This window comes from Tachysurus fulvidraco, chromosome 2 (assembly GCF_022655615.1).
Source record: "Tachysurus fulvidraco isolate hzauxx_2018 chromosome 2, HZAU_PFXX_2.0, whole genome shotgun sequence".
Classification (NCBI taxonomy): Eukaryota; Metazoa; Chordata; class Actinopteri; order Siluriformes; family Bagridae; genus Tachysurus; species Tachysurus fulvidraco.
Window position 1 is genome coordinate 21,660,800 of NC_062519.1, and position 16,044 is coordinate 21,676,843.

A 16,044-nucleotide genomic window follows, 5' to 3' on the forward strand; every position below is an offset into this window, starting at 1 on the left:
TCCAGGCCCCATTTTTGCACAACACTTAGGACTCAGTTTTCTTTTCACACAATAATGTCAGTCCTGCAACAATGGAGGCCTAGAATTCCATTTCATGATATTTATGATTTTAATAAAATTTTAATCACAAAAGCAAAAAACAGCTAGTTTTGCAAAACCCTGTGAGTTCACATGACCGATTCGGTGTTGATGTAGGACACGTTTCAATCTCCCCGCGGTTTCAACCTAAAAGTAGCTATTTGTTTTGATTGACTCTAAATGTTAAAAGCGCCATGTTATTTTCAGGATTCGGGGCGTATTCTCACCTTATTCCCAGTGTTCCCATGATCGCATATTCTCTTGTAGAGGAGCAATAATTCTGGTGTTGACTCACCTTCATTTATAAAGTATCGATAAGACTGTCACAAGTGATGGCAGAAATTAACATGACAGTTCCTGATACATCACAGAGAAGCTCAGGACCAGACAAATATGAATGATGACAGAGAGAGCTTAAGCAGTACCTGATCTGCAGCTCAATGAAACACAGCACTGCAGCTATATCTGTGTTTATTAGGAAAAATAATAATACATAACTTATTATTACATGATTGTAAAGAAACTCTTGTTTAATAAAAGGGACGTGTATTACATGCGAGTTGTAAAACGGTTGTGCAAAGCCGCAAAACAGTGCAGACAAAAAGAGTGTATTGTAGATATGGGGAAAAGATGCAATAATCATTTTTTTGCATAACCACCTGCACCTTGTTGCTATATCCTTGGAAATATACAAGAAATACCCACCCTTATCTATATTATATATAAAAAGGCATGAGAAATGTAATTTTCATCCCCACACAATTATAATCACGGCTAAAAAAAGATTACAGTACCTCTAAAGTTATAATGCCACTTCATGGAAAAATTTGCATGTTGGATATTTCTTTAGTGTTTCTACTGGTGTGAAGAACATTTCTCTTGTATGTGACAGACAGGCAGCTCAAACCCAGCAAACGTCTCTGGAGCACGAGCGGACACCTGAGGACAGTGAATACACGGTTTTAGGAACGGTCCGGTTTGTTGGGCCTTGAGCTGGTTCCTACATTTTCATCGTTTTTCTCAACAAACAGTTCTGCTAAAGAGCACAATGCAGAGTGCAGGTCATCTCGTGCGTCCATGACGCTCTTTAAACACGGCAGCTGGAGAGTATCAGCGGAGCAAACGTCCATCTGTCTCGGTAATCCATGCACAAGGCCACTAATTGTCCTGGTCACAGACTGGACTGTATCTCTGAATGATCTGAGACCAACATCGCTGCCTCTACCTGTAGAAAAAAAAACACATGCAGAGATATATTTATTTCAATACGGTAAAAAAACTATATGAACGTAAATACTGATGCAGAAGAACAGAGGCAGAGACTTACCTCTCAGAGTGCGAGACAAGGTGGAGTGAAGCTGCTGGAGAGCATGGTTTAGCTGAAAGAGCTTGGAGGCCGTGTTTATCAGACGTCCCAACTGCACAGCCTCGTCTCTCTCAGGATCGTTCTCCAGAGGGTCAAGCTTCTCCTGGACAAGGCAGAAAGTCACAGGAACACCGATGGATAAAAACACTACATACATATTAAACTTTATCTTAACATATTTTGCCTGAGCTTTTGATATCCATTCACCATTCTACATAATCAAGCTTAAATATCCCATCAGTAAAGGTTTTTTATTTTACACGTTCTGTGTAGATGTTATGATGTTTTTATAAAGTCTTAAAATGTAGTAACTTGACAGTGCATATAAAAAATACTGCACTAATATGAGGCTCATATACTGTATATGTTTGAGTTTGTGTTGCCCACCCCTACAATAAATCTGTGGGATCAAGAAGATCTGCCAGCACTAATCTTTGTGTTCCAGCATCCGAGGGACAAATAAAAGAATAATAGCACCAATGTTTACAAAAGGGGCTGCAGTTTGTGTGCACAAAAACAATAACGCTCAGGTGATGGATGACATTTGGTTGGACACGTACATTATCTAAATGACAGCACAGCTGAAAACGGCTACAATAAGCATAAAGTAAAGCCTCACACCGATAAAAGTTAAAAACATACCAAAATGTTGCACTGAATGTAGCTTTGCAAATTCTTTGCCACCTCCAGCATTTTCACTTTAAGGTTTTGTAAAATCTGTAGAACAATTTGGTTTAAATATTAAATACATGAGACAATGAAGAGAACTAATAAACAGTTATTCCAAATATGGGCATGAAAAAGTCTTAACATTCCTGCAGTATGTTAAATAATGAAATGGAGCTGAAGAAAAATAACCTGAGTTCTAGGTTGAGCTAACTGAGCGTGTCGGAGCATCTCTCTGCTGATAAGGAGAGCCTCCTCCAGAAGAGCTCGCACACCTCGGCACATTCCCTCCCACACACACATCCCAGCAGACCTCTGAGGTGAAGCGGGGATGGAGAAAGAAGTAAAAAAATTATTTGTATATGCGTAAAAATGTATTTGAAAGAGTATGAAAAAGAACAAATAATCGAGCTGAAGACATGAAGTCAATCTATTACAAACAGAAGCTCACTTTGCCTACAGCGTCTGATCCGTGATCAGTCAGATGGAGCTGTGTGCCGGTTACTGCTGCCAGGTGAGCAGTGGTGCTCAGAGCTGCATATGTACTCCTACAAATCTTCCTCTGGGCCTCTGTCACCATAGACGAGATTTCAGATTCACAGCCCTGAAGAAACAGAATAGACTTTGAGTTAAAATTTTAAATGAAAGTTTTATAAAAAAAAAACAAAAAAAAAAAACAAGCAACTTGGGGTATTAAATGTCTAAGTTTCCCTTCACTGGGAAAGTTTCCCTTCATGGGAACTGAGAGATACAAACCGTTTCCCATCATGACAATTGTGCACAGAGCTCCAGCAACAAAGGTGGGTAATGTTTTAACAGGATGAGCTCAAAAGCCCCAACTATGATGATTTATTGAAAACAATCTTGTCATTAAACAGTCCTTTCTTCACCAGCCCTGCCTCCTTTCTCTCTCACTCTACATTAGTTTTTTCTAGCTGTTCTTCAAGCAACAGCATAACAATATTATAGAAGACTCTCAGAGACCACAGTTAGTGTGTATTCCCACACAAGACAAACTCACAGGTCAAACAAAGTTCACCTATATAATGTTGATATGCAGTGAAAATTTTCACTCCAACATCCTTTCTTCTTCACCTAACTTCACATTCCACCAGGAGAATATTATTTGTGCCTGATCTGACCATTGCTTTAGCTCAAGTAGCAGAAAAGCCTTGTCTGGAGGTACACAAGCCATGGCATCTCTTGTATCAAACATTTTTTCTTCCAGAGCTGTAAACTCTAATGATTTATAATCTCACAATCTGGCAACACCCTGATAGTTCCCGTTTTTGTCTTGTTCCTCATAGCCATCTCTGACATGCTCTGTCAGGATTTAGATCCACATCCAAATGGTAATCAAATCAACCACAATTTGAGCCTCAATTCATCCAATTAGCATTAGCATTTTTACATTCATCTACTCATTCCTGAAATTTTTTTTCCTCACAACTAAAAAGACCATACTTATAGCATGTATGACTTGTTACTCACTTGTTACAATATTTTACAGTTATTTTGGCAAGTGTGTGACCTGTTAAAAATGATAAGCCCTGTGTAGTGAACAAGCAAAGCCTTAACAGAGGCTCAAAGGTTTTAAGCTGAGTGCATAAATAATCATAAATGTCAGTAATATTTATACTAGTCATGTGTCAAAGCGGACATGATCTTCCCATGTACCTGAATAAGGAGCTGAAAATATCCTCCTGTGTTCTTTACTTCAGTCTTGAGCTCCTCCACCTTGTGGGAGACTGACTGAGTGCTGGAGCTGATGTTGGAGACCCAGTGCATGGTAATGAACACGGCTCTCTCAATAGCCGAGGTCGCTTTCACAAGATGAGTCTGTGCTTCAGTGTTGCATGCAAACACTACACACACACACACACACAAAAAAAACTGAGAATATCTGAAAAGGTAGAATTACAGCATAACATACAACATGACTGAAGTCCGCAGTGTTCTCATGTACTGACACTGCAATCATTTATGGTTGTTTAAATTAGGAAAAGCTCACAGTTTTCTTGGCTGTTGTCATCCAGCTTGCTGTACAAGCCTGCAATGACATTTGCAGCATTAAAAATAGACAAAAGGTCCAGGGTGAGTTTGTCTGCCAGGCTCTCGCTCTCTTCCGATGATGAACTGGCACGTAAACGGGAAACCGTGGCAGCTATCAGATCTTTGCAGATGCTAGGCAAGGCCAAGTCTGAACTGCCGGAGTGAAATGAAGGGGGTTTGCTCATGCTAATCAGGCCTAAAGAAGAAAAGAACACACACACAGGAACAAAGCATCTGAATTTGTATTTTATCCAGTATAGCAATTGTATGTATGAACTTTTTTAGGAAATGTTAGGAGTATATGGTTAGGAGTACAGCCAGTTACCATTCTGAAAATAAAGCCATTTCAGAGAAATTAAAAATAAATACATAAAGATCAGGCTCCTACCTGTGGGCTGTGGGGAGGTGCAGTTTAAACTCTGAATGGGGTGCACTCGGATCTCGTAGAGTCGTCCTGAGATGCGCCTGCTCTTCAACAGACTCCTGCTCCTGAGGAACAACAACAACAAAGTCAGTGAGTTGTAGCATATTAATGTGTGACATTTATTATATTTTAGTAAAAAATAAAAAAAAAGCAGTGAAGCACATATTTTCCTTTCTTCTGAAGCACATATAAGTTACAGCATACATTTTTACAGATAAAATGTCACATAACACTTTAAGAGCAGTTCAATAACATACATATTACTGTCATATTTATTGATAGTCATTTGTGAACTGTTTTTATTGATCAATCTTAGCTAGTTTATTAAAACAACAGATTATTTATAAATGACTGAAATTACAAGCGAAAGAAATAAAAAGTACCTTCTCCGAGAAAAAGAAGACTCTGCAGATGCTGAAGATATATCTGGTTCCCAGTGATCGTTGGGATCGTAAAACACATCGTCGTCATCTTTAGAGGTGCAAACTCCCTGAAAGCAAGAAAATCAACTAGCTTGAATAAAAGAGAAACAGATTAAAAAACGGGCTTTCTGTCTGTTTTGTGAGGACATGACCGCTCTGTGACGAGCGCAACACTGCTTTCTGACCGCTCTGTGACGAGCGTAACACTGCTTACTGACCGCTCTGTGACGAGCGCAACACTGCTTACTGACCGCTCTGTGACGAGCGTAACACTGCTTACTGACCGCTCTGTGACGAGCGTAACACTGCTTACTGACCGCTCTGTGACGAGCGTAACACTGCTTACTGACCGCTCTGTGACGAGCGTAACACTGCTTACTGACCGCTCTGTGACGAGCGCAACACTGCTTACTGACCGCTCTGTGACGAGCGTAACACTGCTTACTGACCGCTCTGTGACGAGCGTAACACTGCTTACTGACCGCTCTGTGACGAGCGCAACACTGCTTACTGACCGCTCTGTGACGAGCGCAACACTGCTTACTGACCGCTCTGTGACGAGCGTAACACTGCTTACTGACCGCTCTGTGACGAGCGCAACACTGCTTACTGACCGCTCTGTGACGAGCGCAACACTGCTTACTGACCGCTCTGTGACGAGTTTAACACTGCTTACTGACTGATCTGTGACCTGTGCACAAATCTCCATGAAGAGATGCACAGAGCCCTGACCACAACAAATTCGAATTTTAATTTGATTAATAGAAACGTTATGTTTTTGTTCAACTCTCTGCATTAGTAATTACATTTTATAAAGCTATTCACAAAATGTTTAAATTTGCTTCAAACTAAAAGGAAACAATAAATTAACTGAGCTACGTATAAAACAGTCAACCATTATACATGATTGTAGAAATTAATTCCTGTTCTAGGTCTAAAGAAATGCTATCATCTTGTCCCCCTCATTGCAGGTATGTATAAATCAAACCAGTGTCCATTATTTTTTGGATACTAATACAAATGGCACCCCCTGAAAATAGTGCACAATATAATGAATAAAACACAGTTTCAGACACAGCTTAGGCTAAAGACTTAGAAATGAGCATGTATAGTGAATAGGAAAGCATTCAAGATACTGGGTTTAACATGGACCTTGGGGAATTGAAGAATCATGAACTCAGCTGGACTTAACTGAAGATCAGCAACAAGAACACATTATATGCTGACAAAAGCATAAATACAGCATAAACTCTACTAATTCTGAAGTTCATTCAGTCAGTATAAAATCACAAAATAATTAATATGTAAAAGCTTTGTACGTAGTCTATGTATGGATTTAAAATAAAAAGTTTGTTTGTACCCGTTCCATCTCTCTCATGACAGCCAGGTTGCTCTGGAATTTCTCCATGCTCCAAAAGGTAGAGATGCCCAATTTAGTGTTCTGTACTTGGATTTGCAGTTCAGTGTTTCCTCCGACACTCCCTGTCTCAGATACTTCATGTCTGCAAAGGAGGAAAATTCAGGTCATTTGGTTTCATTTACTTCCTACTGAAGTCCTGTTTTAAATCCAGAAAGTGAAAACTACAAGCAAAGATAGCAATAGATAGATAGATAGATAGATAGACAGACAGACAGACAGACAGACAGACAGACAGACAGACAGACAGACAGACAGACAGACAGATAGATAGATAGATAGATAGATAGATAGATAGATAGATAGATAGATAGATAGATAGATAGATAGATAGATAGATAAGCAAACCTGCCAAACACTGTGTGTTTCCTGAATTTGGCACTTATCTTGTTCGCTTCTTCAATCATAAGCGACAATTTCATGGCATGCCACTGTGGAGGAGCTACATAAAACAATGGGAAATAAAACGCATTATTAAAACACAAATTATTAAAGAATGCAGTCAAACATTTATTATATTACATGCAGACACTGAAAATTAAAACACACGACAAAAAACAAATAATTTTCAAGTAACCAGAGGCTACAGGTTTACACATGTATAAACAGTTACTATGTGTAATATGCAAAAGTCTGTGGCATAAAAAGCAAAAAAATGACCTGTGTGGCCAATAAATATTTCAATAAATTGACTGTGAACTGTTTTTTAATGTGTAACACTATTCTGCTCTAGAAAACCACATACCTGCAGCAGGTTTTAAGCTGACCAGAATCTTTCAAGCACCTATGAAATTTATAATGCTATAAAGGGACATTAAACCTACCAGTCTTGGGGGTCTGATTCATCTTCAGGGCACGTTTCATCTGAATATCAGCTAGATCTTCAGCAATTTTTTTCTTCTCTGCTTCCAGCGCTTCAAGGATTTTAGCATGTCGAACATCATTATCAACCATGGCCTGCAAAGTAAACATAAAGCTTTTTAACACGAGGAAACTTCATTCTATTATTACACACAAGCTACATTTACATTTTTGGATAAAGCTGAGACTGAACTGTGATGCACTTTATAAATTATAAAATGAAATGTGACAGTTTTCATTACATCACACTCTTTACTCAAAATGTTTCTACCTTTTAAATTTGCTGCATGTAGAAACATTTATTTAGATGATAAAATCTCAGATTTTTATCATCACCATGGTTACATATGACCCCTCTATTAAGGCGTGTACCTGTCTGGCAGCCTGGGCCTCCATTTGTAAGCGTTTCTTGTGCATGATCATTTCTTGTTCCAGGAGAGATTTTGCCGTCTGCAGTTCCTCCATCTTGTTTGTGACCTTCTGCCTTTCTAGTTCATGTGCGTGTTTTCTTTCATTCTCCTCCTCCTGAAAATTAAACAGGTCTTCCTTATTTACAAGAAAAGAAAAGCAGAGTCTCTACAGAAGCTGAGTCTTCTACTCATGAGCAGAGGCTTTAACGTACAAGTTCTTTCTCCAGGTTTTTGATCCGGTTCTCATACTGAAGCTTCTGATCAGACAACTCTTTCTGGGCCATTTCTCTGGCCACTTGGATACCCTGAATCATCTCCTCTTTGGCTTTAAGTCGGGCATCTTCAATCTCTGCTTCCAGTCTGGAGATTAAATAAATAAATAAATAATATATATTTTATATATATATATATATATATATATATATATATATATATATATATATATATATATATATATATATATATTAAATACTATGTTACCAATTTACCGCCATCTACAAGTGCTTACACCTCTCAAAAAACTATAGAAAGTTGCCTATACCATGTGCTCAGTCTGAATTAATGTAAACGATTATAAATGAATGTTTTGACGGAATTCAAAACTTTTGAAGGAACTTTTTGGTGTGAATAAATCCAAAATTCAAAAATGAAAATTACAATGTACAAAAAAAATAAATAAAAAATAAATAAATAAATAAAGTTTATGAACTCACTGAGCTCTTTGAGCTGAAAGTAGCTCATTTTTGGCAAACTCAAAGTCTTTCTGGCCATCTCCATTACTCCAGCAGGACACTCGCTTCCCACACTGCACCTCAGCCGGGTGGTTAAAGCGGAAATAGTGATCTCCTCCAAGAATCACTCGGTCACCCTTAACAAAATGGAATATGTTAATAAAGACGTTAGCTGCTAACTTATATAAACGTTATAAGTCTGTGATTTCACCAGGTCTCATTTCACTTACATGGTGGAGGATTGTGGCTTCAGATACAAGGCTTCCATTCACAAAGGTCTTGGCATTTTCCATGGGTGTGATGCTGACTGTGCCATTAACATTGGAGATGATACTGAAAGAGAATTAACAATGTTTCATGTGAACATCTTAAGAACTTTTCTATTTATTTTATTATATTATAAACTAGAGGTCACTTGAGAACACAAGCGTCTAGCATTGAATTTATTTGTGAGGTCACACTCCACAGCAGTGCTTAACAGCACATATGAAAGCCAGTCCTCTATTCCACAAGACGCACCACTGTGACACCAGTGAGTAAAAGTGAAGAACGATGATTTACATACCAGAGAAATCTGTCATGTGACTTTATATATTAAGACGGACTGCCTCATACATGTCACCACACAAAGAATAATTAACAAGAAGTTAATCTACCTTAACATACACATGCATTTAAAGATAAAATAAAGAAAATCTTGATTAATCTAATATATTTGTTCCTTCCTTCATATTCTGTGCATAAAAGTACAAATGAAAAAAAAGTGTCAATATGACCTTCAAACACTTAAAACCAACACTGCTGAATCTTCCTCAAGAATGAAATAAAAAAATAAATTAAATCCATTCTATAATAATCACTGCATTAAATGTTTTTTTGTTTTTTATTACAATTAAATGAGCTTAGTAGATGTTTAGCTAACACTGATTTCTACACAGGTATGTTTTTAAAAACTCATCTGAGAGATTATAGGATGACATGGGAGCCAATCAGACACTACTCTTCTTGAAATGAACAGTAAAAGTTCCCAATAGAAAGGTGTCCTTGTGGAACTCAAGGAATCTGATACCAAGATGGGGTATTATGCTGTTTTATTATGGCATCTTACCAATGTTCATCAGCAATAAGGGCCCCAGAGAGCTTGATGTCGTGGGCTGACTCAGACGTGAGCTTGCCGACCTTGGTCTGCCCCTCCTTAATCATGTATAAGAGCATCTCTGACAGCTGAGGATCCTCATTCAGGTTCACAAGGTTGGGGAGCCGGTTATCCACTTTAAATGTGATGCCTACACGCTGATATATCGTGAGGGAGGGAAAAAGAGAATATGAGCATGCAGCATTATAGTCCAATAAAGCTCTTGTTAGATGCTAGAAGTCAGAATAAACAGCAAACACCAACCTGGAGCTCTTTGGTCTCTTCACGCTTCCTCCTCTCAGCGTACTCTAGTTTCTCCTTCCATGTCCTATAAAGACAATAACAAAAATGTGTGAAACATCACAGAACAATCCTGATCAATCAAAGCAGGTGCTTTGTGATTACCTGTGCACTTCAGCCATTTCACGTTCCTGCTGAGAGAGTTGCGTCTTCAGGGTGAAGATTTCCTGCTGGAATTGTCTCATCTTCTCTGGATCGATGCCCCGTGAGCTCATTTGGGCGGCCCGCAGCTTCTCCACCTCTGCTTTCAGCTCTGGTGTTGAACACAAGCAACAGGCTGGATTCATATATCCAAGTAGGTATCGTGTTCATCTACTGCCCTCTGCTGAGAGGATGATAAAGAAGCACTGTGCACCGAGCAATACTGTGCTGTGCACTGCCCCATTCCAGGAAACTAAAAGTGTACTCGGGTCAAGGCAAGCTCTAATTGAGCAGCAGGGAGAGAAGGCGGATAATTGATGTGAGTGTAGAGAGCAGGGGCACAGACGTACTGACCTCGGATCAGCTTGGCATTGGTGTCCTCGTTGACCTTGGCTACGTTGATGATGAGGCGAGCCTGCTGAGCGTAGCGCAGAGTGCTCAGGCTCTCGTCCACGTTGCTCGTGGCAGGACTCAGCGTTGCAATCATGGCAGTCTTCGAGTTACCACCCAGACTTTCCTTCAGTAACCTGCACATAAAAGACAGAATTTAAATAGAACTTACTCACTCTTTCACAACTTTACTGCAGATCAAGACAAATTGTAAATAAATGTTTTTGTCCTAATCAACTGCTATGGTCAAAGATTATTATTAATGCATAAGGAAATGAAGTCATGCTTTCTGAAGCCTCTCAGCCATCAGCAAAGATGAAGGACGAGCTCTTGGGCCAGTTAGCATTGTTGGAGCTCTCATTGTTGTTTGCTGTTCTGTATACGGGTTTGAGTATCATGCTGAACACATGGCATAACATTCTCTTTACTGTCAAAGCAAGACTAGCCAATGAGCAGCAGTGCAAACTAGGACATCTATCCCTGTGAGCAGCAGAGGCATCATCATGGCTTGAGGGTCAACAGCAAAACTGGGTTTAAAAACAAATTCAAATGTATTTCCTACCATGTCAGGACCGACTCTCTGTATGGGATGAAGATTTTCTTTCTGCCCTGAGCTTGCTCAGAGAGTGAAGAAATCACCTTTCCCAGAGTGAGCAAAGACTTGTTGATACTTGCTCCTTCCTAATGAAACAAAGGAAGCATTTCATTTTTATTTAGAATAGAAATGACCTCTGCAGCAAAGGATTTTACAATGTTCTAAAATAAGTTAAAAAAAAAAAAAAAGAGGATAGTGGTGAAAGTGCGTACCCTCAGTCGGTCTCCACTGGTCTGAGCTGTGGCACAGCGCTCGCTGCCAGCTAAATCCACCAGGTTGATTCTGCTGATAATTCTGTGATCATGTTCTTCTCCTTCCACTATCTCTGTCTGTCACATGGACCAACACAGAACAAATTAAACTGCACCGTTTTCTTTGACTTTGTTTTTTGTTCATGTGCTTTTCAGACCAAAACAATATATTCTGGAATTGTATTTGCAAAAAATTGCATCATTTATCTTTGAGGACTAACCTTAGTCTGAGTCATGACCAACGTGAAGACAGAGTGAGACCTGGAGCTTTTGTCATTCATGCCTGTAGCAGCAGTCGCTCGCTGTTTGTTTCCAAGCACAAGCCAGGTCTGAAATGGGAGAGTAAGGAAGCATGGACACCATTTATTAACATTCTTGCAGGTTAAAAAGAAGAGAGCAAGAAAAAGCAGGCAATCAAGAAAGGAAAGAAGCAAATAAACATAAGGAAGGAAGAAAGAAAGAAAGAAAGAAAGAAAGAAAAGAAAAAGAAAGAAAGAAAGAAAGAAAGAAAGAAAGAAAGAAAGAAAGAAAGAAAGAAAGAAAAGAAAAGAAAAGAAAAGGAAAAGAAAAGAAAGAAAAAGAAAGAAAAAAAGACTATGTGGTGTAAATGATCAGTTTCATTACCTGGACATCAGCATAAGAGCTCACCACATTCCTGTTTAAAAAACATAACACTGATGTAAAACATGACCAGTTTTGATAAAAGCATCTGGCAAAAAAGTATTTGAAGGATTGCTTACGTAGAAAGATCGGCGACATACGGCCCATCAGTCGGGTGCTCTCTGACCCGCAGCTACAACAAATGCAGACAAAGTACATGACTGAATTATTAAACTGTAATACATGCAGTAAATAAAGAGAAACTGTGTAGATGATCAACTCTTCAACCTTTGTGTTAAATATTTTTGCTTCAACAGATTTTTACAATAATGATCAGAGAAAAAAAAACAACAATTATTCTTTTCTTTACCCATCACTTTTACTGTTGTCACAAAATATATAACACTAATTTAACAGGATTTAGTTTTCCTAAGACTTCCTAGTTTTACACATTGTAATTGATTTTATGTCACATGTTCCATTTTTAGCATTAATCAGATAATGAATAAATACATTCCTTCATAGTGACTGAGTAACACGTTACAGCCAAGCTTTATGGCACATGGTCACAATCTCAGTGAAACAAAATGTTTTACTTACAGGCATCTTCTTTTGGTTTTGCTCATCCATCACCACCAGCAAATCATGGATCTTCTCATTATACACCTCAAAGTAGCTCATCTCCAGGTGACAAGCTACCTGTAATCAATACGTGGAAACATTTATCTGCTTTCAGTATTGCGTTTATGTTCAGTGTCCCAAAGCCTCGAGTGTGAACAGGTTTTATAATTGACAATAAGTACTGCATGAGTTGGCTCACGAATCAACACTGTGTCACCCATGATAAAGATGCGTTCATCTTCATTGAACCAGTTCGAAATGCCTTTTGTTTACAATACTTAAGTGTGGAAAAATGAATGTGGTCAACAACAACACTTAAACGATACCAATTGAGCATCGTTTAAGTGTTGTTGTTGACCACATTCATTTTTCCACACTTAAGTAAAATCTAGATTAATCTGAAATCAACCATACTGTCCAGTTAGGGCGAGTCTGTGCCCGTGACGGTTACAGATTCCTGTTCTTAGCTGACACGAGCAGATCCTGAGGTGGTCTTCTGCTGTTCATCCATTCCAGACTGAAGGTTTCAGCAATCTGAGGGGCTCGTTCTCTTCTGAGATCTCTTTTAAATAAGGCTCACTGATTGGGTTTGTTTTTCCATACCACATTCTGTATAAAGTCTGTTGTGTGTAAGACTCTAAGGAGAGATTATTTTCAGACAGTATTTTCATGTTTGAGAAAAATACCCAGACAACTGGCATCAAGAGCCAAGCCATGGTTAACGTCACAGAGATGAACATTACCTGAAGCTCTTAACCTGTATCTGCATGCAGCTCTGCAACATGAATGGCTGATTGGACGGTAAACGGTATGAATGAGTAGGTACAGCTACAGGTATGGCTGATAAGTGTGTTTCTAAAATCTATCAGTGATAAACATTTATTTAATAAGAAATTAAGTGTAATTAGCATCACAGCGATTTTAAATGCTCAGAAGTTACTAGGAGCTTTAATTCAAACAAAAAACAAACCAATTTAAGTTTATACCTGGAAGTTTATAAGCATTATGTTGTTTCCAGTTTGTTCATGTGCTCAGATATTAACCCAGGATTAAGGTATGAACTTGGTCTCGGCAAACTGCAGGCAATTAATGTGACACCAAGAGCAATAGTAACTAGCTAGCAAGCATCTGTTACGGACATTATAGTCGTTACGAGTCCACTAGGTCAGTGTACAACGTGAGCCTGCAGCCTTCAACAAGCTGAAGCTTGTGGCCAGAAAAGTGTACAAAAGTTTATCTGACAGGTGAGACATGGCTAAAGTAGACAATCTAGTCCTTAAAATTTGATGTATATGAGCTCAGAACATGAAATGTAAAGAACTCGCCTCTTTTTTATCAGCACTTGACACCCGTGCAAAAAGCTCCTCGCAGAATCTGGGTATCACTCCATCCTCCTCACCAAAACCCATCATACTGAAATAAATGTCAGAAGAAAATAAAACGTATAATTCCGTAACTCTTGTATCTGGACTGTATTCTAATAGAATATGAACTGTATTGATTACAAGGATGACTGTATCACATGCACGATGGCAATCAGGTCATTATATTAAATCACTTTGTCTGTTGTCCCTCGTTTCTTTAGTTGTTTTTCAGAAAGATGGACGCAAAAATGTTACTTACGTGTAGGATTTTCCCGAACCTGTTTGTCCATATGCAAAAAGACAGGTGTTAAATCCTTCAAATGCTCTTTCAAGTAAGGGTCTCGCCAACTTTTCATAAATCATCTGCTGACTAGTGAAATTCGGGTCAGTTTTATCAGCTGAGTAGAAGGAGAAGTCAAAAGAGAAGGTGTACGTCTGTTTATTGTCAGGATGACAAACTACAGTCTCATGGTTCTCCATGAAAATCACCTGACGGGCATTCTCACTCTCTTCCCTGCATTAAAGCAACAAATGAGCAACAAATCACATCATCTCGAATAATAACTGAGTAATCAGAGGTTTAGTGTAGTAATATCTATGGCTTTTTCTTCTTTTACCTGTGACTGAAGGGTCTTACTCGCACTGCCACAGTCACTGCACTGTTTTCCATCTTCAGCTCTTTAGATGTTAAAGCTTCAGTTTGATTGACAGATTCAGCAGAAGCTCGTGTTTGACACGGAGCAGGTTTAGACTTCCTGTTGAAGACTGGAGCTTGTTGACTTGTGTTCTTCCTCGTTGTAGATATCGTCTTCCGGTTTTCACTAATAATCCTAAACTTCTTATTGGCAGAACCTGGAGTCACGGAGTCAGTGCTCGATTGCTTAAGTCTTTCAACACCTGGTTGTTTTAATAGTTTCGGCTGATCTTTCACAGATAATTTTTCAAAAATTTCTTTCTTCACAGTAATTCTTTCAAACTGTGTTTTCCCGTTCGGAGTTGAGACAATGTTCTGTTGTCTTTCTGTGCTCTTTCCTTTCTCTATAGTCTTTACATGTGAGTTTACAGCCTTGATCCCATCTTTAAGTCCTCTTTCTCTCAGACTGACAGATCGCAGAGGAGGAACTGAAGCTGTTCTGGTGTTTGGCTCAAACACACACTTTGCACTAGTCCATGTTTGTGTCTCAGTCATCGTGGATGTGTGCGGATTTCCTCCTCTGGTTCTCCTCTGTAAACGTAACTGTCTCCCATCACATTGCTGGTTCTCTGTATTTTCAGATGTTTCTTGATTCCCAGTCAATGTGTTGTTTCTGTTTCTTCTTTGGAGACTGAGACCAGCAGTGGAAGCTCCACCATCACACTTGTTCACCAGTGTGGAGACGATGAAGGTCTTGTTAATGTCTCTACTGTTACACACAGACACTTCCTTATGATCCATCTTTCTCCTTCTCAGAGCTTTCTCAGGTTCTTGTAATGTTCACTAGTTAAATTAAATAATATCTGATTAACAAAGAATTTAACTTCATGACCTGTTTATTTACACATCAACCTTAAACCATGTTTACCTAATAAAATAAAGTTAAAATCTGGGCGTTCGTGCGGAATACAGACTTAAAGCCTTTGTTTACCTTTTACACTGTAATAAAGCTCCTCTTGTCTACGCCGCCATCTTACCGCTTCAATTCAAACCACACTAGAGGAACGTGATTGGTCCGTTCGGTGCGGTGACGTCACGGAGGCCTTGAGAAGGCGGTGTAATTATGCCCATTTACCAGCAGAGGGCGCTGTGTACACTAGAGGGACAGCTCTGTAATGCTGTTCCACAATATTATTAACACCTTTTAACAGCTTGGAGTGACATTTCCTGATAGTATATTTGTTTCACAGCAACACAACATTAAATTACAAAAAGATACAGAGCAGCTTAGTTGGGACTTGCACCATATTATCTGTCCAAAAGTATGTGGACATCAGACTATAATACCCCATACATGGATCTTCCCTGAACTTTTCCACAAGGTTACAAAGACACATCTTTACACACTGCAGCGTTACAGTTTCCCTTCACTGTAACTGAGACACACAAACCCTGTTCCTTCATGACAATGTCCCTGTTCCATCAAAGCACAGAGCTCCATGAAGACATGGTGTGTTAATGCTGTAGAAGGATACAGTAAATCTTTATTGTGTCCACGAGAATACGTCACGTGTTGAATATTGTTC

General features: G+C 39.0%; 1 protein-coding gene across 1 annotated transcript; it reads right to left on the reverse strand.

Moving 5' to 3' along the window:
• Positions 1-532: 532 nt before the first annotated feature.
• kif14 (kinesin family member 14) lies at positions 533-15,641 on the reverse strand. Its single transcript, XM_027176138.2, is given in 31 exon segments — positions 533-1,057; positions 1,059-1,303; positions 1,406-1,547; positions 2,087-2,161; positions 2,303-2,425; positions 2,562-2,714; positions 3,788-3,975; positions 4,122-4,358; positions 4,551-4,651; positions 4,970-5,076; positions 6,369-6,510; positions 6,774-6,867; positions 7,250-7,382; positions 7,659-7,811; positions 7,909-8,056; positions 8,410-8,564; positions 8,658-8,760; positions 9,536-9,720; positions 9,827-9,890; positions 9,968-10,115; positions 10,358-10,530; positions 10,956-11,074; positions 11,201-11,317; positions 11,461-11,568; positions 11,864-11,894; positions 11,980-12,032; positions 12,440-12,538; positions 13,786-13,873; positions 14,084-14,338; positions 14,442-15,301; positions 15,450-15,641. Coding segments are annotated over 30 exon segments (4,635 nt in total). The 5' UTR covers positions 15,260-15,301; positions 15,450-15,641; the 3' UTR covers positions 533-979.
• Positions 15,642-16,044: the final 403 nt, after the last annotated feature.